The 27,537-nt window shown below is 37.3% G+C and overlaps 1 protein-coding gene across 1 annotated transcript; it reads right to left on the bottom strand.

The window, feature by feature from the left end:
- Positions 1-2,565: 2,565 nt before the first annotated feature.
- On the bottom strand, positions 2,566-25,490 carry LOC134670664 (uncharacterized). The gene is made up of 5 exons (XM_063528480.1): positions 25,390-25,490; positions 14,087-14,189; positions 13,202-13,441; positions 11,930-12,065; positions 2,566-3,609 (listed from the first exon to the last, which is right to left on the bottom strand). Exons 1-5 carry the CDS (start codon positions 25,410-25,412, stop codon positions 3,470-3,472), a joined length of 642 nt encoding a protein of 213 aa, XP_063384550.1. The 5' UTR covers positions 25,413-25,490; the 3' UTR covers positions 2,566-3,469.
- Between the last annotated feature and the right edge of the window lie 2,047 nt (positions 25,491-27,537).

Below are 27,537 nucleotides of genomic sequence, written 5' to 3'. Positions count from 1 at the left end.
ATACGCCGGTTTATTTATAGGTAGACCTTTAACACACTCACTGCCCCCGACGCACATGTGCTTTCACCATCATACAAGTTTGTTCCTAGGCCACGCCCCTGGCAGTAAATGCGTTAAAAGCGAAACCTATAAACCTAGAATATATTATGCTGAAGCAATCGACATCAAAATCAAAGTTATTTGGTGAGATTTAGTTAACGGAAACCGTTTTATCTCAAAATGGAGCTTAATAGAAAAAGTACCGTTATTTAGTTAGGATCGCAACGCTATTATTTCCCTCTTAATTGGAATAAAAGAGAAAGGTGGCAATTTGCGAACTTCTTTGTTCGCGGTAGGCCCTCTTCGGATCACTACATTGGAACTTAATAATGCGGGATCCTGTAAAAGCAATCTGCAGCACACAAGTGCCAAGGAAAAATGGACTCCATTGTCACGTGGTTTCAAACACTTCAACTCAATGGTACTTATCTTATATTTTCTTTTCTTACACGTAAGATACTTATCTTTTCCTTGTTACTTTACCGCCTTTGGATGCTTGAGGAAAAGTTTGATAATGGTGTTTAAGAGGCAATTGTTTGGATTTTCCGCTCACAGAGTGCACCCGAGGGGAGCCTACTGTGAAAAACGAATATCGGAATTTCTTTACCTGCCTCTCGCTCGAATATATAGGGGAGACTAAAGTGAGTTAAAACAGGGGTTAGTTGAAACAACATGAATTTTCCGGTATTTATAATCGTCTTGAGGCAAGGACGCATATTGGGACCAGCGGGTATGGTAGGACGTGGCTAAACATCGTGTTTTCCACCACGATAGTTATACACCTACTTATGTCTCAAAAATGACGTTGTTTCAACTTACCTCTGTTTTGATTCACCTTTGTTTTAAGTCACTCGGCCTTACGTAAAAAAATTTAGAGGTGCCCAACTGCCCAGTTAAAACTCTTACTTAGTTCAACTTTCGTGAAAACTCGCTTACCTAGGTAAATGTCTTATTTTCACGCTATTTCCAATTTTTCGCAATTCTCAGCGAAACATGTGTAGAAATTCGACTTAAAATACTTATTTAATATTTATTGTCACTTATATAAATATATGGCTTTTTTGTTACTTGTATTAATTGTTTGGTGTGTGAATACCATAAGGGGCATATAAGGGCCGCTACAGATGGACTGCAACCAGACTGCAATTTTTAAGAGAACTGCACGCCGACTGCACGGCGACTGATAGTGGCAGTCGGGTTGCAGTCCGTCTGTGCTGGCCCTAAAAAAATAGATTCAGTTACGACAGTACCTAGCGTAAGAAAGGTGATATATTTGTGACGTCAACATGGAATAATCAGCTCTACTACTTAATTGATTATTAGTTATAACCAGTGATCGGCACGACCCGTGCCGCATGGTGTCAATGACCTCAATCATTAAGTTAATATGGATATTCCCCGGGATTAGTCATAAACGCAAACAATAGAAAACACGATAGTGACCTTCGACATGCCAGGTAGTAGTAGCCAGGTAGGGAAAAGGGTTTTTATGCACTTCAAATGATTATATTTTAACACTTAGGTACATATTTTATATGAGTGCACGTAATATTTTACGCAGTATAAAATAAAACCAAAGTTTATATTATCTTTAATGAAAAATGATACATTTTATGACTTTATTAAATATTCATACATAACTCTTAATTTTTGCGAATCATGTCATGTCCATATTATTATTTCCTCTTTTAATCCCGCGGTGTGTCACGGGTCGTGCCGATCACTGGTTATAACCTAACCTAACAACATCTGAACTTATTATGTTTATAATATAGGTATATTGTTTTGGTAATATTCAGCTGATATTTCTCCCGAAATGCGGTGTAGGGCAACAGGTATTCCGTATTCTCTAAGGAGACATCTTACTCCATCCTACTATAAACTTTCGATATGCGAGACGGAAACCCGTAGGGGGCTCTGCTGGTGTTGGGTAGTTTACTGTTATTAAGTAAGATAAGATGTTTTTTGTATTTTATTTTAAGATTAAGGTGCAGGGGGGCGATATAGACTGCGGGGTAATATAAACTAATTGAAATGTCTTCCATGTATTAGCGGGCCAAAAGTTGACGCTCTCCGACCGGAGCGCAGAACAATATATATGTCGCAGTCAAAAGTGTGAACTGGTCAAAAGAACTTTTAACCGACAAAAATATGCAAAACTGCTTTTGACTGAGAATGTTGGTCAAAAGTAGTTTTACCTGAAAATCATTAGTTAATAGTAATTGTGACTGTTACTATCAGTCAAAAGTACTCCCAGAGATAGGTAGGTTAGGGTTTCTTTTTGCTACGCCCAAAAAACGAAACTGTTCCCAGAGATAGGTAGGTTAGGGTTCATTTTTTTTTGCTACGCCCTAAAAACGAAACTGCTGCCAGAAATAGGTATGTATAACATGCTCAGTCAAAAGCAGTTTTGCCTGTTTTTGTCGGTTAAAAGTTCTTTTGACCAGTTCACACTTTTGACTGCAACATATACATGCAGGCACACATACAAATAAGATACCTATTAAATAGAGTAAAACACATAAATCTTACGCAATATTTTATTTAAGTACTAGTTTAAAAACAAATAACATATTTAACATATTAGAAAAGAAATACACAGAAGAAAAATAAAGTACCTACTTAATTAGAAAGTTACAATATGAATAGTTTTCAAACAGTAACAATTTATACTCATTTATTTTGACATAAAATCTTAATCTCGTTTTGTATACAATAATGTTAATTATTTTTATAAATACCTACATCACATGCTTACGATTAGCTTGCCTGGTTCAGGAATAGTAATACTTTTAATACATTTTTTAATATTAACTTATATTTAAAACAGTTTGAGATTTCATTTCCTTAATAGTGATTCGTTTAATACGTTAACTTAATATTTAGAGTTAGACCAAGAAAAGTCTGCAGCGATTTTAATACCGTACACAGTGCCACCACAAAACAGATAGGTACAGAAATCAATCTACATACAAAGTGCGGTCGAGCAACGCACACACAGACACTGTTCACGGACACGATATCTCAGACCGGTTGGGACCACTGCGCGCGCGAGTGCCATCCGCTCTGAGACACGAGTCTGTGAACTTATTTGTGCAATAATGGAGAAAGAAAAAAAAAGTTTGTGGTGCCACGGCCGTGTAACGCACGCTCCGAGCATGTACGCCGGACGCTGACGCTGGTAAAATACATTGATTAATTACAATAAAATGTATGACGTCAACGTGGCCGTGGAGTTTATACGCTTGGCGGACCAAGCGTTTTTTCGACAAGGCATATATTACTGGTCATAATTTCATAGAAGTTTGACGTTTAAAAATAACTCTTGCACTGCGTGGGCTACTACCAGAGTCGCTGCAAATTTTTCTTGGTGTAACTCTAGAGTGATTCTCATAGAGAGTGTGGTGTGGTGCTGGAAATATGGAGCTATTTACAGAACGAGCTTCTCCTTATCGATCTTGACGGGATGAACGAAGATGTCTTTAGTAGGCCCGGGCCGGGTCTGGTCCAGTTCACGCTCCAGGTGGATCGCGTAGACGTAGTACACCAGGATGAAGTAGGCTGCGAGACCTGCGGACAAGAGTGAAGTTAGGCGGTTTCCAAACGTTAATAATCCTTACTTTTAACCAAAAACTTTATTTCATTCTTTTCGGTGAAGGAAAATATCGTGAGGAAATCTGCATACACATCTGCTAAGAAATTCAAAGGTGTATGTGAAGTTCCCAATCCGTATTGGGCTAGCGTGGGGACTATAGCCCAAGCCATCACGCGCATGGGAGGAGGCCTGTGCCCAGCAGTGGGACTGGGACGTAAAGAGGCTGAAATTATTATTATTATTTCGGTATGTATTTACCTCCGCGTCGCTAAAGGCAAAACGCGTGAAGGTGAATTACACATGAAGGTGAATTACTCTAATTATGAATGCCTGTATTCGAAACGTACGTGAAAAAAGTTTCTTAAATTGATACTAAGAGGATGAGGATAACGTAAAGACTTAGTTGTTTTAAAACAGAAATATTTTAACGCAAGACCGAATTGAGGAGTAAACGACTACTCGAGTGGCAACCATGGGGGGAGGAGCGTCCCCAAAGTAGACCCCAGATGCGTTGGGACAACGACATCAAAAAGACTGGGGAAGAAGTGGCTCCAGGTCGCACAGAACCGTGACGAATGGTATATAGAAGGGCTTAAGAGAGAGAGAGAGAGTGCTTGTCACTAAAAAAACCATTCGCAATCAACGCACAAACCATCTGCCACAAAATGCGATTTCAATATACAATGTAAAGATCATAAATTGTGAGTGTGGCCGTTATGACCATCCATTAAACGTGCTTGGCGAGTGCGAATAGAACAACAAATACAGAGAAAATATATTTTTCGCTTTTTACGACTTTAAGTACTATAGTTGGCGCTCCGTTTCAAAGTTTAACTTCTGTTACTGAGTTGTATTTTTAAACTTGCTCTGCAATTTTGTTATGTAGTTTTACTAGTTTTGCTAACGCTATTTCGTTTGACCGGTTTATGTATATGCTAAATGTCAACAATTTCTGTCGTATATATACGCCAATATCTTACTGGAGCGTGAGTACAGTCAGCAGCAATATTAGCGAATGTAAAAACGCGCCAAAAGTAAGTACCTAGCTGCCACCCTGAAATACATTTCCAAGTAGGGACAAATTTCTATAGTTCGAGATAAAAAGTGTCTTTTCCAGTCTAATTGTTCTACAAAGATAAGTAAAACTATTTTTTTTTAACCATAATGTAACATGATCATTACATGGTGCATAGGCGTACCCACGGTGGGGCAAGGTGGGGTGGTTGCCCCACCCTGGTCTTTGAGCAGAAGCTAAGAATTTTTGGGCAGATTAACCGAACCCTGTTACAACGTACCAAACTTACTTCTGTCCCACCCCCCCTTACCCCTTACCGCATACAATGCCATATATGGCGGATGTGATATTCAACTCTATTGACAGCTATTAAAGTTAAAATTTAAACAAATAATTTTTATTACATGCGGTAAGGGGTTAAAAAATGCTGGGTACGCCCATGACATGGTAAGTCAGCATTTCACAATATTATACTAGTATGAATTTACTATACAAACTACGCTTAGTAATAATAAGAAGATTTTTGTGATGAGAGATTGGTAAATATTTTTTAAGCGTAGTCCGATCCGCTATTTTTGCTATGTCATCGCGAATACTTAATACCTGCTGCATGCTAATTGAACTAATAAAAACATGATCTGCGAGAGTTTGATATGCTAACTTCACAGACATGTTTAACGTTGTCGCTACGAAGTAGTATGAGGGTAGATCTTTTTCATATCTCATGCTCTGAAAGTGGGTCGTTGTTGTTCTAAAAGGTGCGCAGAAAGTGATACGTTTATGCTCTAGTGCAGAAAAGTGGTGTACTCCTCTGTGTCCCCGTCCCACGAACAACTGGGTGGAAACAAAATGGAAAAATAGTGTCTTTATTTCCTCGCCTGGAACAATTGGTAATGGTTTAATTTTACTATTCCCATGTTGATCCTTTTTTTATAAAAAAATATGTAAGTGAATTGTCAGAAACAAATTATTCTTGATTTCTTTCGTTGAATTCTATTTACTCGATTTCATAAGGCGGGAACCAAAAGGAATACACCAAAAATATTTTTTAAACCTTACACTTGCGTAAATGAGCAAAGGCAGAATCTTATACAGCCACAGTTAAACGTTTGTACGATATTAAATTGATTTTTAAAGTTACTTAGGTCTATATTCAACTAACTAACGAATCTTTATGACTCATCGTGTCTGTGTTGTTTATTGTGGCATTCGGCTTAAAATACCCACGGATTTCGCTCCATTTGTTATTGCTGTTATTATTTTTACTTATTATAGACTTGTGCGATTTAGTTTATATTGGTTATGTATTTTTGAATTTCAATTACTTCCTTTCGACACACACATACCACAATTACACACACCAACACACCAACAAACACTATATAAAGCAAATGTACTTATATCAAATCAACATAAAAAGGCAAGGCGAAGCATACCTACTATGGCTAATAATAGGGTTGGGTTGGTCGAGCCGTAACAATACTCTTACAATATCCGCCGTCATTAAAAACTATTGTTTCCTTTGTGCCTTACTGTCTGCACTTTTAAGTTGAAAATAATATGTCTTTAGACGTTTTATCTGCGGATATCGATAGGAGTGTTGTTATTGGTGACTCACATCTGCTAAAAGACCCTACTCAGTGCATAACTTTATTAAACAGACAATCAAATCGAGGCCGACTTACTATTATTACCCAGAATATAAGAAGCCTAAACTGTAACTTTAATAACTTACAAATATTATTAACTAGCTTCCATTTTGAATTTGATATAATAATTTTAACAGAATGTTGGTTGTCTGCGGATTCTGTTATACCAATTATGCCTAATTACCGAAGTTATTTTACTCAGAAATATCTTAATCAGAATAGTGGTGTTGTAGCCTACGTTAGAGAAGGACTCGACGTACAGGTGACAGAACCGGATCTAGATGAGGCAAACTGTCTCCTTATTACACTTAGACATAATTTTGCGATCGTAGGGATATACAGACCACCTTGTTTTAGAAATATTAATCCTTTTATCACAAGCCTAGACCTCCTACTTCAGAGCATCAAGCGCTATCCAAATATGATAGCCATGGGTGACCTTAACATTGATATAAAACCACAAACCAATGATCACAGAAGTTGCGACTACTTAAATACTGCGGCTTTTCATGGCCTTATACCAAGTCACTACCTCCCGACGCGCCTTGATAACTGTCTGGATCATTGTCTTATTAAATCTCGACTCTCTGCACTAACTTTTGTATGCGAGACCACCGTCACCGACCACTGTTGCGTATTTATATCTATTTGCAATGTAGGAGCTCTTGCTACTAACACGCATAGGGTAAAATCTAAAACTATGTATAAAACTGCAGCAGAAGAAATATTAACCGTCGATTGGGGCCAAGTCCTGGAGTGCTCTGATGCTTGCACGGCAACTGATTTATTTCTGTCAATGGTATCAACTATCTTGGATAAACATACTGTTTCCCACGTTGTGCCTAATAGAAGGAAGGCTCATAAGCCATGGATTACGCCTGGTCTCCTCCGTTGTATTAGGTTTCGAGATCGACTGCACATAAAACTTAGGAAACAACCTAATAATCAAGTTCTACAAGTTTCATATAAAAGATATCGTAATACGTGTAACCGTATTCTAAATAATCTAAAGCGTAACTTCGAACGCGATTTAATAAACAAAAATAAAAACAATTTAAAGAAAACTTGGGAAGTAATAAAGGATATATGCCACATTAGTAAACAAAAATCTGAACCCTTTGATATCCTGAAAATAAAACATAATCCTCAAGAGTCAGTAAATTTTATTAATGATTACTTCAGTAATGTTGGACAAAATCTTGCTGAAAAAATGCTATCAAACTACAACAATCAAACATCTGCCAATAATTACTATGCAAGCCCTGTCAATTCCATTGTCTTACTACCGACCGATTCTACGGAAATAAAAACCCTTATACTATCCCTAAAAACCAGCTCTTCTACAGGATGGGATGGAATTTCATCTTCGTTCCTTAAGCTATGCGTGGACTCCATATCTCAACCTATAGCTCACATCTGCAACCTGGCTCTGACAACTGGTGTTTTTCCAGAAGCACTTAAAAAGTCTATAGTAATTCCCATTTACAAGTCGGGTGACAGATGCAGCATTAATAACTATCGCCCAATTTCCCTCCTCCCAACTCTAGGGAAAATCCTGGAAAAGGTTATAAATAAGCGCTTGTTGCATTACCTCGAATCAAATAAACTTATTTCACAAAACCAGTATGGCTTCCGGAAGCACATCTCCACGTCTGACGCTTTAAATCACGTTGTTAGTTTAATATCTCGTAAACTTGACTCTAACTATAAATGCCTGGGCATGTTCTTAGACTTAGCAAAAGCCTTTGATACCGTTTATATTCCATTGCTTCTAAATAAAATGGAACACCTTGGTATCAGAGGAATTCCACTACATTTATTTTATAGTTACCTCAGCGGAAGAACACAGTCTGTCAGGGTGGGTGAATACATGAGTGACGAGCAGCCTCTATCTTTCGGTGTTCCCCAAGGCAGTGTGCTCGGTCCAACCATTTTTCTTATATTCATTGATGGACTCTGTCGCTTACAACTACATAATGCGGATATTACCACTTTTGCTGATGACACGGTTTTAATGTTTCATGGAACCACGTGGGATGAAGTTAAAAACAATGCGGAATTGGGCTTAGCTAAAGTCATGGAGTGGCTCAAATCCAACATCCTCATCCTAGGCGAATCACTGGTAAAGAGTGTTTATTTTGCTTTGTGTCAATCCATAGTAACATATGGTATTGAAGCTTGGGGAGGAGCCAAGAAATCACATCTGATAAAAATTGAACGGGCCCAGCGTGCTATTATCAAGGTCTCAACCTCTAAAAAAATAAGTTATCCCACTGCTCTCATCTATAAGGAGTTTGATGCTCTGACTGTTAGACAGCTATTCATCGTGGCTCTGATTTCCAGACAACACAAAAACACTTCTGGTGTAAAAACTCTGCAAAGACGACGGGATCGAGTCTTTAACATACCACCCTGTAAAACAAAATTCGCTCATAACTTTCAGTTCTTCTTAGGACCCTTCTTGTACAACCGCTTAGCTAAACATATAGATCTGCAGAAGTACACCAACAGAAATTGCAAAATTGCTGTAACTGCATACCTCAAGCAACAAAATTATGAAGATACAGAATCACTACTTAAGATATCATCCTGATAACATGAAACAACATATATAGATAACATAACCAAAGACCTCGAATTGATTTTATGTAGAAGTATGTTTTTCCTGCTGAGCACTGTTGTCTGGCTATACTGTGTATTGTTACGCTTTGCTGACCGTTAAGTTTTATTTGCACCTATATACATACCTACACACATTTATTTATATAGCACACACACAGACACACCATGACTTCACAGACATATCACACGCACAATATACACTAAATAGCACTTTCAAATTATACATTTTTTGCATGTAAATCTAGTACTTAAGTTTATAACATAGCCTGTTTTTATTATTTTAATGTATTTACTCTGATTCATTACCTATATGGGGTGACCAACTATGACATCATGGACCGCGGGCAGAAGGGGAAGGGGGTACCTTGCCGTAATACAGTGTAAACTAGTACGGAGGGTAGCTTGCTTTCGCTATACCTTGCATATCCATAAAAGTAAAAATATATCCATATGTATAGCAATTTACCACACCGCATTTTGTACCTAAGTTAAGTTCTTATGTAAAGTAAGCAATAAATATATTGATTGATATTGATTGATATTCATGAAAATAAAATAAAATACAAGATAAAAATTACTTATATTATTAATTAAATTGTTATTTATTATTTAAAATACTTTTATTATGTTATTACGTGGTGTGGCGTACCAAGGTCGCGGTGCGGTCTGGTAGTCTGTTGCGGCTTTTAGAACGAAAAAGTATAAAATTAAAAAGTAAGAGGCAATCAGGCAATCCCGCTGATTTTCATACTATAATGAACAAATCATTTTAAAATTACTGCAGTTTGTTAAAAAATGTGTGTTTTCGTAAATATTGCAATCTAAATGATTTTCGCTAGGGGTTATTAATCTTCACACATGTAAAGTCTCCGATTGCAAGTAAGTCCTAAGGAAATTAAATCATGGCCGTAGATCTATTAGGTACTTCCATTACTGATTTTGCGAAATTGCCTTGTCTTGTTTGGTTTCCTCGCATTCGATATGAAAAGTAGAGTGTTTAACTCGGGTAAAAGGCACCATTTCTGTCTCGGACTATTGGCGCTCGAACGCAGTGAGAAACTACCTCGGCAGAAATGGGTGCCTTTCAACCCTTGGTTAACAATCTACTATTTTTGTTATTCTGTCCCGCCAGCCAGGCTACAATAGCAGCATAATGTAACGTAAAAATAACAACGGATAACAAGAAAATGTCGATTCACCCACGAAACGGCTTTAAGAAAATCTCGCAAATACACGCGTCAGTGCCCTTTATATTTTTAGGCATATTTCTAAAAAAAACGTTGCTTTTACGCTGTTTCCATCACTGACTGTACTCGAATAGAGTACATTGACCGGAGACACGAATACAAATTCTCCGCGCGTTTGGACCCGAATTTGTACGCAAACACCTCCGGCCTGTGGAAAATGTCAAAGGCTAACTTTTTGACGATTCACACGGAAATACTACTACCGGCTTGGCTTATATTGTAACTCTGTTTTAAAACAAGCTCCAATCTGATTTCAAATGCAGATATCTCGGCGTGGATATAGTTAAGTCCCTCTGTGACACGAAAAACTTTAATGGAACATTGCGTAGGTAAATACTATTTTAGGAATCAAAGGAATGCGTGTAATTTTATAGTATTATAAACTAAATTAGTTTAATGTCATTGAATAGGTATTTCATGTAATTTCATTTGTACTAATATTAGGACCGTGGGACGCTAGAGGTTAAAATGGCTTCTATTTGCAGATCGTCTTTATTCATAAAGCTTCGCTTATTCCAGTGCTCAGGGAATGATTGTGTCCATGATTCATTGCATTCATGAATGTAAATTTTCTATTAGGGTTTCATTTTAGCAATTGGCATTTAAATTTTACTTAAGTATTTCATCATCACCAGAGAAAGTAGGTACTTATGCTTTCAACGGGATAAAGGTTTCTTGCTAGCTCGACGTGGATTGTTGACTTCATACACACTTGAATTTATGTGATAGTACATAAATAGAAGAAACTATTGGCGACCGGTCTGGCCTAGTGGGTAGTGACCCTGCCTGCGAAGCCGATGGTCCTGGGTTCGAATCCCAGTAAGGGCATTTATTTGTATGATGATACAGATATTTGTTCCTGAGTCATGGGTGTTTTCTATGTATTTAAGTATTTGTATATTATATATATCGTTGTTTGAGTACCCACAACACAAGCCTTCTTGAGCTTACTGTGGGACTTAGTCAATCTGTGTAAGAATGTCCTATAATATTTATTTATTAGTAGTAGTAGTAGTAATCACTTTATTGTACACAACACATCCCCCCCTAACTTATCCCTATAAGGGATCTATTTATTTATTTATTGGAATTTCTAGGAACATAAGTTCCGAGAAACAGTAGCCAGATTCAGATTTCTAAGCTTCCGAATTATGCAATTATTACATTATTAGTGATAGTAGCTATCAATGCCGGAATCGGCAACGGCGACCCTAGCTAGTTACGAGCGTGAGCTCGAATGTAGCTTGCAAAGCCGAACTTTTAAAAAATCTTTTGCAATTGGGGCGGTACAGTAAATAGTTAGTGATAATAATTGAATGTTATCGTTAACTTAGGCTAAAATATTACTTAGTGTAAGTTTTGCATACCATAAGTATGGCAGAACATGCATTCACGTAATTCATCTACTGGCATGACAAATTGTACTGTATAATGTTCTAGCAAAATAAATTATTCTGATTATGATTTTGAGTTTCTCTTAAACACTGGAAAAAACTAGATCCACAGACAAGACATCCACCAGACTGAGCATAGTCGCGCTCTGCCACGCATACGGTAATTTTACTCCATGTTCGAGTCGAAAGTGTTTTTGTGTGACGTCCGTGTCTTTGAACGGACCAATCACGGCACGGACCTTCGCTCACCTCGTCCCGCGCACCCCCGCACTTTTGGCATCATCGGTTGCATGAAATAATTGCTCTAAACTCGGTCTAGAGGATTCCTAATAGTCTATGACTAGATCTAAATCTAATCTAAAACTCACCAAGATCCAAGCTGTGGATGATGATGGTCTGAGTGCCAGCGCTGCATGACATCACGAGGTAGACAAAGCCGGCGAGAGACAACAGCAGTCGTACGGTCGCGAAGCCGATGTACACGCGGATCGGGCCGAGACTTTTCTAGAATTATGGAAGAAGTTAGTCATTAGCTGTATAACGGGTCGATTCGGGAAATGAATTAAAGACTCACTAGATATGAAATAGTAAAGATATGTGACGTTCCACTGCAAAAGGTACCTTATGGCGGCTGGCTCTTACGTCACATAGCGTCGCAATAATATTAATACGTTAATAATAGCGTAAGCACCAACCGCCATAAGGTACCTTTACCCGTGGGACGTCACATATCTTTACTACATCGTATCTAGTTAATATCTAATTCATTTCCCGAATCGCGCCGTAATACTAGTTAGACTCCGATCATTGCTTATCTACTTAGGTCATACTGGAAATTCTCGGACTGGCCACTTAGAAAAAACCTGGCAAGTGCGAGTCGGACTCGCGCACGAAGGGTTCCGTACCATAAAGCAAATAAAAAAACGGAAAAAATGCAATAAGAAAACGGTCACCCATCCAAGTACTGACCACGCCCGACGTTGCTTAACTTTGGTCAAAAATCACGTTTGCTGTATGGGAGCCCCACTTAAATCTTTATTTTATTCTGTTTTTAGTATTTGTTGTTATAGCGGCAACAGAAACATATCATCTGTGAAAATTTCAACTGTCTATTAGCTATCACGGTTCGTGAGATACAGCCTGGTGACAGACGGACGGACGGACGGACGGACGGACGGACGGACGGACGGACGGACGGACGGACAGCGAAGTCTTAGTAATAGGGTCCCGTTTTACCCTTTGGGTACGGAACCCTAAAAACAAAATTTGACAGCTCCAACTGACAGGCTAATATCGTCCAGTGAACTGGTAATCTAGGCCCACCCCTTTAATAGATTTAAAGATTTTTATTGAACATAAGAAAATACATATTAAATAACTATTTGATCGTAGACAGCTGCAGTAGTGTGAACTGTGTCGCAGCTATTATGATAGTCGAGGGTGTCAAGTTCTGGCGGTTCCACGGCCGGCTCCCTGACACTGCGGGGTTGCGAACTGCATCGCAGCCATAATTGTGTTTTTAGTTTCAAGATATATTTTGTAATAATATGTATGCTAGTTTTAAGGTATTTATCTATGGGCCAATAGTTGCCTGAAAATAAATGTTTTCATTCATTCATTCATTCATAATTCCCGCTTACCTTATGCAGTCCCACAAGACAGGCCACATTGATCATCAGCCAAGCAATATTAGCGCAGAGCACCACCATGAGCAGTATCCCCACTTGGTTGAGAAAGGGTCTCTCAACAGACTCGATGTCTGGCACCTGGTCTGAGACCATGTTGGGACGGTCAGAGTCAAAGTGGTCGAAGCCGTGGGTCGTGATGCCGATGTAGGTGGTCAGAGTTAGCAGGGCTAGCGTATGGTAGGTGTTGAATACCTGGAAGGTAAGAAGAAAATTGTAACATAATATTTTAAACTTTCACGTTTTGAACACATATTCACTCACATTTATAGACGGGTTTAACGCGAATTTTATTCAATTATCTTGATTTATCGACGTTTCGACACAGGTTTCACTGGTCGTGGTCGCAGCTGACCATTACCACGACCAGTGAAACCTGAGTCGAAACGTCGGTAAATCAAGGTAATTGAATAAAATTCGCGCTAGACCCGTCTATACATGTGAGTGAAAATTGTAACAAATGTATAGTCCGATTACCAAGATTGAGTTCGCCGTAGATCTACTAAGGCGTACTTGATCTTAGAAAAGCGGACAGACTAGGTATAACAGGACGGTACAATAGCACTTGCTTATGGATTAGGCGTCTTAAGATTTCAAGTGTAATAAGAAGAAAGTTAATATGAGAGTGTTTACAAAAATCAGTACAGTAATGGCTAAAATTTAGAACGCACTGCGATTAATTTCTTGCTTTTCAGAGCAGCAAAAAGTGTACCATATGGCATGCTTCATAAGCGCACGAACTTACAAGACTGACACCGCAAGAAATAAGACTGAACCCGCAACAAATGAATCGCAGTGCGTTCTAAGCCTTATATCAAGATTCTTTAAAGTAATACGAACCAGATTTAAATATCCGAGGATGAAACATCCAAGCCTCAGTGGAATGCAGCAGCAGCATTTTGTAAATATGGACTCCGCTCGCGACTGCGAAGTCGTGGAAATTCTGTAAACGAGTAAAAAAAACGTAAACGAGTTAGAATGGTAATTAATAAAATTAATGCGTATCATACCGGGTGTGGCATGTAACATGAGCAAAAAAATTAACTGTAGGCTGTACTCCTCATACAACATTTGTTCAACGACTTTTAAAAATTACTTGTGGTTTGATTTTTAATACACTTTTACATCACATTAAGTTTATTCTAAGACGCAATGCAATGTATTGCAAATTTTATGTTTAAGGTGTGACAAGCACCGTCAATCACAATGATATGGCGTGGCGATGGCGTCCAATTAAGATAATATTTATATTGTATGAAAAATAGGGAGTCTATATAATTTATATTTTTTAAAAGTTGTTGAACAAAAGTGTCACCGTTTGAGGAGTACAGTCTAGTTATGTTTTAATTATTTGCTCGTGTTACAGGTCACACCCGGTATAATACTGCTGCGCAAACAAATCTCGCATAGAATTTAGATAGATACAAGTATAATAAGTATTGTATTACTATACATGGCGTAAACACCCATTACAATAATCGACATGTTAAGACCCAATATTCGACACCTGGCTGTCAACTTTATTGCTATGACATTATGATTGAAAATGTCGATTATTGGAGCTGTGTCACTTTATATATTGTTACTGAAAACTTTAAATTAAATACACGTAGGTAGGTATTATTGTTTATGACTTACAGCTCACTAGACAGATGGACGAAACCCTCAGGTAGGTACATTAAATTCTTAGTAATTATACTTAGTGCATCAAATTGCTTTATTTGAACTAAAAATCTACAATAAATTTCTGCAAGCGCTCGTACAACGCCCGTGTTGCTCAAGAAACATCTAGTGCATAAAGCTTTAATAAGCAATAAATATTGTCTGCTTAGCATCCTACTTTTAACTAGCTAACTAATTAAAAACATTATTGCTTGTTATACACGCAGTCTATAACATAATATAAAGTTTTACTTTAAATTTTACAAAATGAAATTATGATTTCTGTTTTACTACCTAGTTCATAGGTATCCTAATTTTGAGTGCTGCTATTTTTTAATTTGTGGTCATTAGTTACTCGTACATTGGGGACAGATTTTACCGCTTATACAGTCTAATAGACTAATTAAACTCATAGTTAACATAGTGGAAATATCATATTTTGTGTATATTGTGTTGTTTATATGTATATTATATCAACATTATTTTTAAAATACCTAAGGTCATTTTGGGAAAAACCGGCAAATACATTTTTTGGTTGGGTAGACGTTATAGGGCAAGGACTCATACACTCATAAAATAAAAGGAATTTTATTTTATGAGTGTATGAGTTTTTCTTAGCTCTTAGGTTTGACACAGTCCGCAATGTAGGTACTTAACTCTTCTTCGACTTCTTCCTCGCGTTGTCCCGGCATTTTGCCACGGCTCATGGGAGACTGCAGTCCGCTTGGCAACTAATAATTCATATCGGGAACTCGGTAAAACCCTATGCCTGGTAAACCCGTTTTGTAATGTAAATGTTATCTTAAAATCGTATATGCTGCAGAATATAATTAAAAACACTGCATAACAAATTAAACTGCATTTAAGAAACTAGTGGGTGTGGAAAACATTCATAACACCATTATTTTGCTGTACGTGCGTGATATGCATAATGTATATTGTGTTATCGGTGGTAATGTAATACCACATTCTTTGTTGTTCAACATCATTGTCTTGCGAAGCCGAGTTGTTTGAAAAACATTTCAATATTTCTAAATCGTATTATCAAACAATATCCTCTTTGGAATTCATTGCATGAAAAGTAGTAGGTAACAAGAAAAATTAGCTTAATAATTTGGACGTGCAAGATATGACACAAAAGTACAGAATACATACACGTAAATAGAATAATAAAATCAAGGTAGGTCCAATTTATACATTGATAAAATTTATCTTATATAACTATAAATTATTATTTTGTACAGCAACAAGCAGCAAGGTTTCAATTTTATTTTATTTGAATTATTAATATTATACTTGGGAGTATATAGTTCAGATTATTAAACTGATAATCATTTATAAGTATCATACATTAAAGCTCTGACATATAATTATAATTACTTTTACTCATTTGGTAAAATTTAAACCCGTTCTATGGTAGAAATTCTGTGAAAAGTAATTAATTACAAAAACGAACTGATATTGCAGTGTCACCTCTGCATTTCTTTTTTAAATTTGATATAGCTGCAGGAAATAAATGAACGTATGAACAACTATTCATTGCCTCTGGCTATATCGAATATGCGAGTACAGTCACCTGCAATAATAAATATGTTAGACAACGAGGGCCGCAAAACTATCTGACACGATCTTACTTGTACAGCCTTGAGCGTGTCAGATATTTTTGCGGCCTTCGAAGAGTACCTAACATATAAATAGGGCTGCCAGTACATAAATCTTGGCTATACGACCCAGCGCATTATACGAAATTTGATTGCATTACACGAGTATAAAATTGAAAAAAATTGAATAATTTTAAATCGATATTATTAAAACTGGGGTCTTACCGCGAATACCGAAATTCACAAATTGCGGGGATCTTTCTGTTTTACTCCACTGAAGGCGTAAAGAGTGACAGCCATTAATTTGTAGGTATATAACAGAATTGGCACAGTTTTTATTTTAAGGTATTGTTAGTAATTTGACATCCGTGTTTTTAGGGTTCCGTACCCAAAGGGTAAAACGGGACCCTATTACTAAGACTTCGCTGTCCGTCCGTCCGTCCGTCCGTCCGTCCGTCTGTCACCAGGCTGTATCTCACGAACCGTGATAGCTAGACAGTTGAAATTTTCACAGATGATGTATTTCTGTTGCCGCTATAATAACAAATACTAAAAACAGAATAAAATAAAGATTTAAATGGGGCTCCCATACAACAAATGTGATTTTTGACCAAAGTTAAGCAACGTCGGAAGGGGTCAGTACTTGGATGGGTGACCGTTTTCTTTTTGCTTTTTTTGTTTTTTTTTTTTTTGCATTATGGTACGGAACCCTTCGTGCGCGAGTCCGACTCGCACTTGCCCGGTTTTTTTTTTTCGTATCCAATTATACCGATTGACCACCTATACGTAATAAATACGAAAACAACTCGATTATACGAGTTTCGTATCCAATCATACGATCTAGGAGCCCTATACATTATTGCAGATGTCTGTACCAAGTCCATATTTATTGTATCTGAACTAAAAGTCGAGATAATATCGTATCAAGCAGGGTTCATTCACTGTGTCTCTGTGTATTTTAAAAATATTGCGTCATTTACAGCGGTCCAAATTTATGTTCTATTCACTTGCGTTTAAATACATATTCGAATGTACATTACTTTTGACTTGTTGCTTTTTAATTTCGTAAGCTTTGGCTGAGTATTTTTAAAAGAGTTTATATGTGATTGAAATTGTAGTATACTTACGACGTTTTGGATCAGTGACAGTATGTTTATTTTGAAACGCGTTCGACCGAATCGCATTGGCAAAGGTTACTTCGTAAATAGTACGGATATTAGATGGCAATAAATTTACGCGGTATTTTATATAAGTACTTATGTTTCAACTTTTTCAACTTCAACATTTATTCAGCAAATAGGCCACAAGGGCACTTTTAAACCACGTCAACATTAAGGGCCCCCCCACATCTAGCGTCTTTCGAGCGTCGGCGTCTGTCGGCGTCTGGTCAGCGCTATGGAAAATGACGTCGCTGCGCAGTTGCGTCGACGCTGCGTCGACGTTGCGTCGACGTCGGCCATAGAATTGTAGACGCCGACGCTCGAAAGACGCCAGATGCGGGGGGGGCCTTAATTCACATAAAAGCAAGAATAATATCAATACATCAACAATTTTATAAAATACAACTAACTGCAACTGCCAATACCAATTCAAATACCATATGCATATGGTCTCTTAAATGTCGAATTACCTACACAAAAAAGCATATAATAACCAAACCGAAAACCCGACTATCGGATATTTTATGATTTCGTTCCCAGGCCGAACGACCCGATAGTGATCATGGTACAAAATTGTGACGGTCCACGGCAAAAGGTACCTTATGGCGGCTGGCGCCTACGTCGCATAGCGCCGCAATAATATTGGAGCGGCGTTAATAATAGCGTAAGCGCCAACCGCCATAAGATACCTTTATCCGTAGGACGTCACAATTAATGCTTTGTATGACGAAATTGCTTTAGGTATACGTCTTGTTTGGCTGGGTGGCCATGAATGTGTTAACAGTTAACAGTTTGCAAATGTCGACAATGGTACATTGCGATGCAAGTCCGTTTCAGAGACATCTATTATCAATTCGACCTCATTCAGCGGCTAAGTGATTAAGTATACCACTGAACGGGCAAGGACAGCGCTAATTGAGATGCGGTCCAATTCTACGAATGTCTACATATGAGATGTGAGATAATATTGTTAATACCAATTTATATAATATATACCTATATACATACATACATATATTCACGCCTATTTCCCGGAGGGGTGGGCAGAGACCATGGATTTCCACTTGCTAGAATCCTGACATACCTCTTTCGCTTCCTTCACATTCATAACATTCCTCCCTACCTACGTACTTACGTAACTTACGTTAGGAATATATTAAATTCATACCTATATAAAATATAATATATTCCTTAGACCATTTATAAGAAAGGCAAATCGGCTATAGTTCGTTTGTTTAGCATTAACTAGAAAAATGGTAAACAATCTTGACGTGTCTTTTATTTGAAAAACACTTTTAAAAAATAAGTCACAGCACTCACAGCAAATATGTAACAATTATGAATTTAATACGATCATTTATATTCTTCCGCTTTCATAAGTAATAGTTATTGATTTTAAAAAGCGTTTATCAATTAAAAGACATGTCAATATCATTTACACTCTTTGTAATGCTAAAAAAAACGAACTATCATTGTCAAAAAAAAAATCGACAACGGCTACACACACGTCGCTATTGATTGGCGACATGTTTCGAGTTAAATATGTCTCACGAAAGTTTAATATCGAAAATTATTTCACCCAATACGATCCAACTCAATGCAATTCAATAAAATTATTATTAGGACCATAAAATATAATCTTAGCTTAGTCACGTGCAATACGTGCTCGATTTAGTGCTAGCTAATATTTTTGTACCTACGTTATTTTACCAGTAAAAACGTCTCGTATTTTTTGTACAGCGACCGCAGAAACCATACGACAAAATTTTAATATTGAGAGGCACAAAAAATACCATACGTATTTTAAAACGCCTCAATGAACCTGACTGTAAATAGAAGCCTTCGAGGAATTGGACATTCGAGGAAAATTGACGTTTGAGGAACTTGATACAGCCAAAATGGACAATCAGGGACTTTGACATTCGAACCTTACAACAAAGCACGAAAACAAGACATCAGACTTTATTACACAATTTAATTTGGCTTCACTGCGTATATAGGTACCTATATTTTTTGGTGGTGGTGCTTCAAATCTCGTAATTTAAATTTGAACCACTTGCGGGTGTCTGATTTAACTGAAATTTCGCATACTTCCATATTTCAATATGCTAACATGGAGCTGATCGAATAATGCATTAACACTAAGCGTTAGAATACCTGCCCGCATATTCTAACAGTCTAAATATTCTGAATTATATCATACCTAATCCACTGAGTCGTAATCCTTTCAGTAGGTAGGTACATAAGAAGATAATTAATCTTTTACGTAGGTAAATTACTAGCGAGGAATTACAATTTAACATTTGTAACAACCGCGAAGCAAAACTAGATACGAGTGGAAATTGTTAATTGAATTTTCCAAGAGGCCGATTCTAGATTATCAAGTTGTTGTGGTTTTGATGTTGTATTTGTATTGATATGACTCACTGTACATTTCAAGCGTCAGGCGCTCCAATACGAGTTTCAGTGCATGTTGCTTGCACCAATCAGAGTGAGCTATTGTCAAGATCAAAACCAAAACCAATTGTTGGGACAACATTAAAAATCAACTAAAAAGTTCTATATTTAAAAGCAATTAAATTATTGTTAGGTATCCGTTGCCTTATCGCCACTTCTTCCATTTCTATCCTTCAAAAATGTACTTATCTTGGTTTCTCCCATACTAAATCTATTTTTTTCCTACTAAATATATATTATCTTAAATTAAGTCAGTCTACACCGCTCCACCTGACCAAGGCCACGGCCTTTCCCAAGTATGAGCAACGCTGAAGGGGCCCGCAAATTAGCAGTTCGCCGGACGACATCACCCTGCCAGTAAATCGCAAAAGGTGACAGTTCCGAACAACTAACAGGCTGATATCTTCCGGCGAACTGGTAATCTGTGGGCCCCTTAAGAGCCAACAGGAGCGGTCATTTCTCCATACAAACGTACTCCTCGTTTTCCTCCGTGGTTTTTGAAGCTAGAGCAATGATTTTTTCAACACAGATTAATATTGTCAATATCTGTGTCGGACCGTTTTGCTTTTTTTGATATTTTTGTTTTTTAAGGCGCTAGAGCCCTTCAAAAATGGCCAAAATGGCCTAGTTAATTGACTATGCCGCAATGAAGGCGTGGCATTCAAAACTGATATCAATTAGCCAAGAAAGCAAAACGATTGGTTAAGTTTTGGAGGAGGAAACAGAGGAGTACGAAACCTCGATTTTTGAGATTTTTACGCAGGATTTTTCGCCTTGTCCTTATCGCACTACTTTTAGGTGCCGTTTCCGTTAGCGAAACGGGGTATATTTACCTAAAATATTTAAAACTCAGCTCCTGTTTCGTCTTAACGAGCGCAGACGCGTGCGACGGATTTTACCTACAATCGCACCCGTGTGCTTGCGCCCGCTCCGTGCACTCGCGCAAACTATAGTTCGTTTTTTTTAGCATTAGAAACAAGGTAAGCGATCTTGACATGTCTTTTAATTGAAAAACGCTTTTATAAAATTAGTAACTATTACTTATGAAAGCAGAAGATTAGATTCATAATTGTTACATATTTGCCGTGACGTATTTTTCAATAAAAAGACACATCAAGATTGTTTACCTTATTTCTAGTGCTAAAAAAAAGAATTATAAGGGACGCCCCATAAATCAAAATCGGCCTCCAAAAGTAGTTATTACTTAAAATCCGTCTGAACTTAGTTGTATTTAATTAAACACAGCTAATTACAGTAATTACTTTAAAAGGCAGAATAATTACTTTACCTTAATTTTACTGTTTTTGAGTGATTCGATACGTGTACTCGGACATTTTAGGAAGAAGCAAAGTCATTTTGTTTATCAGTCCGTTCCTTTTTTTTAAAGAATTTGGTCGGTAACGAAGTTGTTTATGAGAACATAGCTCAATTGGCAGTCTTTTTTATTGTAGAATGATGAAAAACTAGCGTAAGTTAGCAGTCGATAAGCGTTAAAACGTAATTTTAGCGTTAACCCCCTAAAAGGTTGGCAATACACAGTGCTTAGCTAACGTGCCCATCGTTAATGCTCTGTGGCGTAGCGTAGTCACTCATCCGTATGAGTGTGATAGTCAGCCCGAATCAAACTTTAAGATACGTCAATTAATTGATCTAAAAACGATATAGATTATATATTTCAGTGTCAAATGTGACGTTTCTTCAAACAAAAACGTCACTTTTGACACTAACGCATCTAATCCATATCGTTTCTAGATTCAGTAATTGACGTATCTAAAAATTCGAATCGGGCAGAGTGACAGTTGCGTTTCGTTCGCTACGGAACTTTAACGATTGGCATGTTGGCTACGTAATCTGCAATGATTTGAGGTCAGTCAAAATTTCTGTTTCTATTAGGCATGAAATAAGTAAGTAGGTACTTAATGGTTATACTCCTTCAACATCCCGGTTCATAAATGGGAGGAGCTTGTCGAGGACAGAGATAAGTGGCGCAAACTGGTGTTCGATGGTCGTAAAATCCACGATGACGCTTGGTTTAAGACACTCGCAAGTAAGCGAGCCAAGCGTCATCAGCCCGGCATCTGTTCGCCACGTGCACACTATACCTGCCAGTTTTGCGGTCGTGGTTGTCGCTCCCGTATTGCCCTTATACAGCCATGAAAAAGGTTGTCGCCCTGCCTGAAACTGTTTGTATAGTCTGCAATAGACTGAAAGGCCTATGAGACTTAATGGTTAAAAAAATACTTCGATTTGGACAAAGATAATGTGACTACTATAGTACTACTACACTACCCCGACTACTACCGTTACTACTTTACGATAGCCAGGCCTCACTTTTTAGCCTTCTTTCTTCTTTAGTTTTAAACTACGAGTAAAACTAAAAAACCGGGCAAGTGCGAGGACTCGCGCACGAAGGGTTCCGTACCATAATGCAAAAAAAAATAAAAAAAGCAAAAAAAAAAAACGGTCACCCATCCAAGTACTGACCTCTCCCGACGTTGCTTAACTTTGGTCAAAAATCACGTTTGTTGTATGGGAGCCCCATTTAAATCTTTATTTCATTCTGTTTTTAGTACTTGTTGTTATAGCGGCAACAGAAATACATCATCTGTGAAAATTTCAACTGTCTAGCTATCACGGTTCGTGAGATACAGCCTGGTGACAGACGGACGGACGGACGGACAGCGAAGTCTTAGTAATAGGGTCCCGTTTTACCCTTTGGGTACGGAACCCTAAAAAAGTTGAAATCCCGAACTCACGGAACGCGCAACTAACAAAAAATAAACGATGTATACACTTCGCACATTGTTAATTCTCATTTAAAACGGCAGAATAAGCTGTTTAACTAGCGTCGAGCTACGTCTGCAAGTTTTTTTTAATTGTACGTTTTTAGAGATAGGTACGTAATTAATAGATACTAGTTACCTACTAATTTACATTACATTTTTAGGGTTCCGTACCCAAAGGGTAAAACGGGACCCTATTACTAAGACTTCGCTGTCCGTCCGTCCGTCCGTCCGTCCGTCCGTCCGTCTGTCACCAGGCTGTATCTCACGAACCGTGATAGCTAGACAGTTGAAATTTTCACAGATGATGTATTTCTGTTGCCGCTATAACAACAAATACTAAAAACAGAATAAAATAAAGATTTAAATGGGGCTCCCATACAACAAACGTGATTTTTGACCAAAGTTAAGCAACGTCGGGAGTGGTCAGTACCTGGATGGGTGACCGTTTTCTTTTTGCTTTTTTTTGTTTTTTTTTTTGCATTATGGTACGGAACCCTTCGTGCGCGAGTCCGACTCGCACTTGCCCGGTTTTTTTTTATTTACATAGGTACCTCCTGTAGGATAATTGGATAAACTGTAATTATGTAAAGGACTAGTCACTGTTGCGTGTATAATTACCGGCGCGAGTGTAACGGCAATTAACTGCACACGTGAGCGGGACGGACACGACGAATTCAAAAATTATTCAAAAATTTCAATATTGTTCCCTATCAACCAAAAGGAAGACGAATTACCTCGAATATACATACATACATATAATCACGCCTATTTCCCGGAGGGGTAGGCAGAGACAACGGATTTCCACTTGCTACGATCCTGACATATCTACCTCTTTCGCTTCTTTCACATTCATATTCCTCATACACGCTCGCCGGTTTAAGGTACTCTTGACCTGGCCTTTCTTCAGGATTTCAGGATACCTCGAATTTAAAATGATTGAAAGCAAATAATACAAACCTTATAAAACAAAGTCCCCCGCCGCGTCTGTTTGTGTGTTTGTATGTTTGTTCGCTATAAACTCAAAAACTACTGAACGGATTTTCATGCGGTTTTCACCTATCAATAAAGTGATTCTTGAGGAAGGTTTAACCTGGTTAACCAGTGCGAAGCCGGGGCGGGTCGCTAGTGAATATATGTATAAATATGTTTTAGGTACCGACTCCTTTAAATCCATGGAGTTGTTTTGAGGTAAATAGACTTCGATAGGCATATATAATAAAGACCTATACAAACACAATAAAATTAATGCCCTTTACGTAATGAACAAACATTTTTCTTTGATTTCCTCGAGTTTTTTGCCGCAACGGAGTGCTCAATTGAATGATTTTGATTGAATGAAATAAGCCTATTTTGGGTTAAATTGAACATCAAACAGTAAATAAACACAAATTATACCGGATCAGTAACACATTGTATTTATTAGCTGCAAAGACTTGAAATAAATATACAAAAAAGTACAAATTTTATGGGATATTGGACCTGAAATGAATTAAGGTTTCTTGTTTACTTTGTTAATCGTTTAAAGTAATACCTACCTAAGGTATTACCTTAATTATCATTAGCAGTAATATATTCGTCTCGAAATCAGTTATATGAGTGATTTTATTGGAAGATGTCTATTCTACTTCCCGTGGGAGTCAAATGTTTTAATAAAAATGCTATTGTACAATTTGTACAGTCGACGTCAATGATATTTTTCGCCTTATCACAAAGTTGTATAGACGCCATCAGATATATTGGAGCGGCCAAGGTGTTCACAAATATCTGAACACGCTTCTATTGTCAGGGCGTTAGAGTGCGTGTTCAGATATTGTGAACACCTTGGCCGCTCCGATATATCTGATGGTGACTGTACAAACAGCACTCTTAACCGGTCCGTTGGTGGACCTTATGGCTTTTGTAATAAGGGCCAACCGTTAACAGTGTGGGCTATGGTACAAACGTGTAGACATACTTTTGGGTGAAGAAAAAATATAGGTACGTACTAATTTGAATAATATCAATAGTTTTGATCACTTATTAAAGTCGGTATGGGTAAATGTAGGGTAGGTATAGTTACCCCAATTTACCATCGCCAAAATTATGTCACTCCATAATAATTTAAAAAAAATTGTTTTATTGACAATGAAAAGTTTTAATTTATCTACATAGGTACCATGTAAAAGAAAAATTCAAAAGGAAAAATAAACTAACACAATCAATAGTCAAATTGTTACTACGACTACGTACTAACAAGTTTCTTATAAGTAGAAAAAAATTGCGAATGCAAAAAGACCCTACGCCAAATACCTACTCGATACCAGGAAAAATTAGATAGAACTGACACAACCATATTATTTAATCGCAATCAACTCACTTTCCGCAAAAAATCCAGGCCAACTACAAACTACATAAACATTAAAAAACGCAATACGAACTTTTCTTTTAAAGCACGCGTTTAAAAAATAAGAATTTAAAAAAAAACACTGGCCACTTACGTGTCATATAATGGCAGCGGCATCACGAGAACAGTTGATTTATTTAAAAACAAACAATTCGAAATTCGAACGCGGCGAATATGTCGGTGCGCTAGATGAGACTGACTCGTTGCGTTCGCGCAAAGCAATTATGTGGTGACGTAATATTGGTAATTTTATTAGCGAAAGGTCGTATCTCCGTGCGAAGTTATAACGACATACGGGTTTTTTGGTAAGATGCAGTAATTTAGTGCAAGATGATCAGTCGCAATTTTTGTTGTCGCATTACAATTGAAGGGATGTTTACAAAAACAACATAACTACTTAGAGCGGTTGACACTTTTTTAAGAACATTGTCAATCGTTGCAGGTGTCAACCAGTGTAGTCAGTTATGTTGTTATTGTAAACATCCCTACAATTGGTTCAATACAATAACAGTGACACAAAAGCGATTAATTTGGCGTGGTACTGTCACAGACCTGATACAATCAAGTATAAAAATATGGGTGCATATAACTTACTCAAAAGTACGTCCCATAGATCTTAAAAAATAATTCGCTGTCAGCCTGTCATAATAGGTATGGGACATATTTTTGAATATGATGTGTGCACCCATATTTTTACACTTGGTTACTACTGTGGACATAATATGTGCATGTTAAAGGCATCTTAGTCGAGTAAATCCGAATGTTGAAAACTGTCTGATAATTCCGAAAAGGGACGGCGAAAGAAATACCTACATAATCTGTGAAAATTTCAACTGTCTAGCTATCACAGTTCATGAGATACAGCCTGGTGACGGACGGACGGACAGTGGCGTTTTAGTAATAGGGACCCGTTTTTACCCTTTGGGTACGGAACCCTAAAAACGCTATAGTTCGTTTTTTAACACTAGATAAAAGGTAAACAATCTTGACTTGTATTTTTATTGAAAAACACTTTTATTTAATGCAAATAAAGAATTTCCTTTTTTTTTTACATTTTTTTAAGAGCCCATCAACGTGCACACTAGCGCCACAGCTAAATAATCGTGATTATTTAAATTTAACGAAAGATATTGAAAAAAAGGGGCCCCTACGTACTGTATTGTGTATTTAAGTACCTTTTGAATACATCAAACCAGTTTTTATGTTGCTGGATTTGTCAATCTATGCGTCCAAAGTTAAAACGGCTGTTTTTGTTTTAAGTTCCTAGATCGACGAAACCAGCAACATAGAAACTAGTTTGATGTATTCAAAAGGTACGTAAATACACAATACAGTACGTAGCGGCCCCTTTTTTTCAATATCTTTCGTTAAATTGAAATAATCACGATTTTTTAGCTGTGGCGCTAGTGTGCACGTTGAAGGGCTCTTAACAAAGTCACAACAAATATGTAACAATAATTATGAATCAGATACGATTATTTACATTATTTGCTTTCTTAAGTAATAGTAACAGATTTTTTAAAAGCGTTTTAAAAATAGCAAATAAAAAAAAAAACTACGAGTATAAGACAAGTGTATTGCTACATTAGGAATATGGAAGGAGCAAGGGCCCAACGCTTTCTGTTCTATTTGACGGCGCAGTATCATTTCTCTCTCCTTGCTCTTTTAAAAATGCCGTTTGTCAAAAAAGGACAACCATACTATTGACAAGATAGACTTCAAATCCAAGTGTCTCCTTTTTAGGTGACCCAGGTTGTGCATGTGTGCGTAAAAACGTATATGTGTGCTCTTTTAGGGATGTCAAAAGTCGATTTTAATCATGTTATATATCGATAAACGCTACACAGCGGAACGAAATAGCGATTAATTGAAGCTTCAATATCTTCGTTAAACAAAAACATAATTGAAATGCTAATGGATAATGAATATATTATAATATAATAAATAATTCAATTATTGCGGAACACCTATTTTAGTAGGTATTTATGTATTTTAATTAAATATCTGAACTTTCCCTTGGTTCTCTGTTGGGGCGTGACTATAAATTTGCGATCTGATAACCACAATAAAGAATAAAAGCATTTTTGTTCATTTTAGGTATCGTTAAACCTTTGAAGTAAAATTAAAATTGCAAGAAATGTCGATAGTTTATCGATATGACTTTATCGACATGGCTACAGCAAAGTGGGCCGCTTTGTTAATCGTACACTAAATAAAAGTGGTCCCACTGACAGCTAGCTTG

This window comes from Cydia fagiglandana, chromosome 14 (assembly GCF_963556715.1).
Source record: "Cydia fagiglandana chromosome 14, ilCydFagi1.1, whole genome shotgun sequence".
Classification (NCBI taxonomy): domain Eukaryota; kingdom Metazoa; phylum Arthropoda; class Insecta; order Lepidoptera; family Tortricidae; genus Cydia; species Cydia fagiglandana.
Note: the sequence above shows the minus strand (reverse complement) of the source record. Positions and strands in the feature narration are given on the sequence as shown.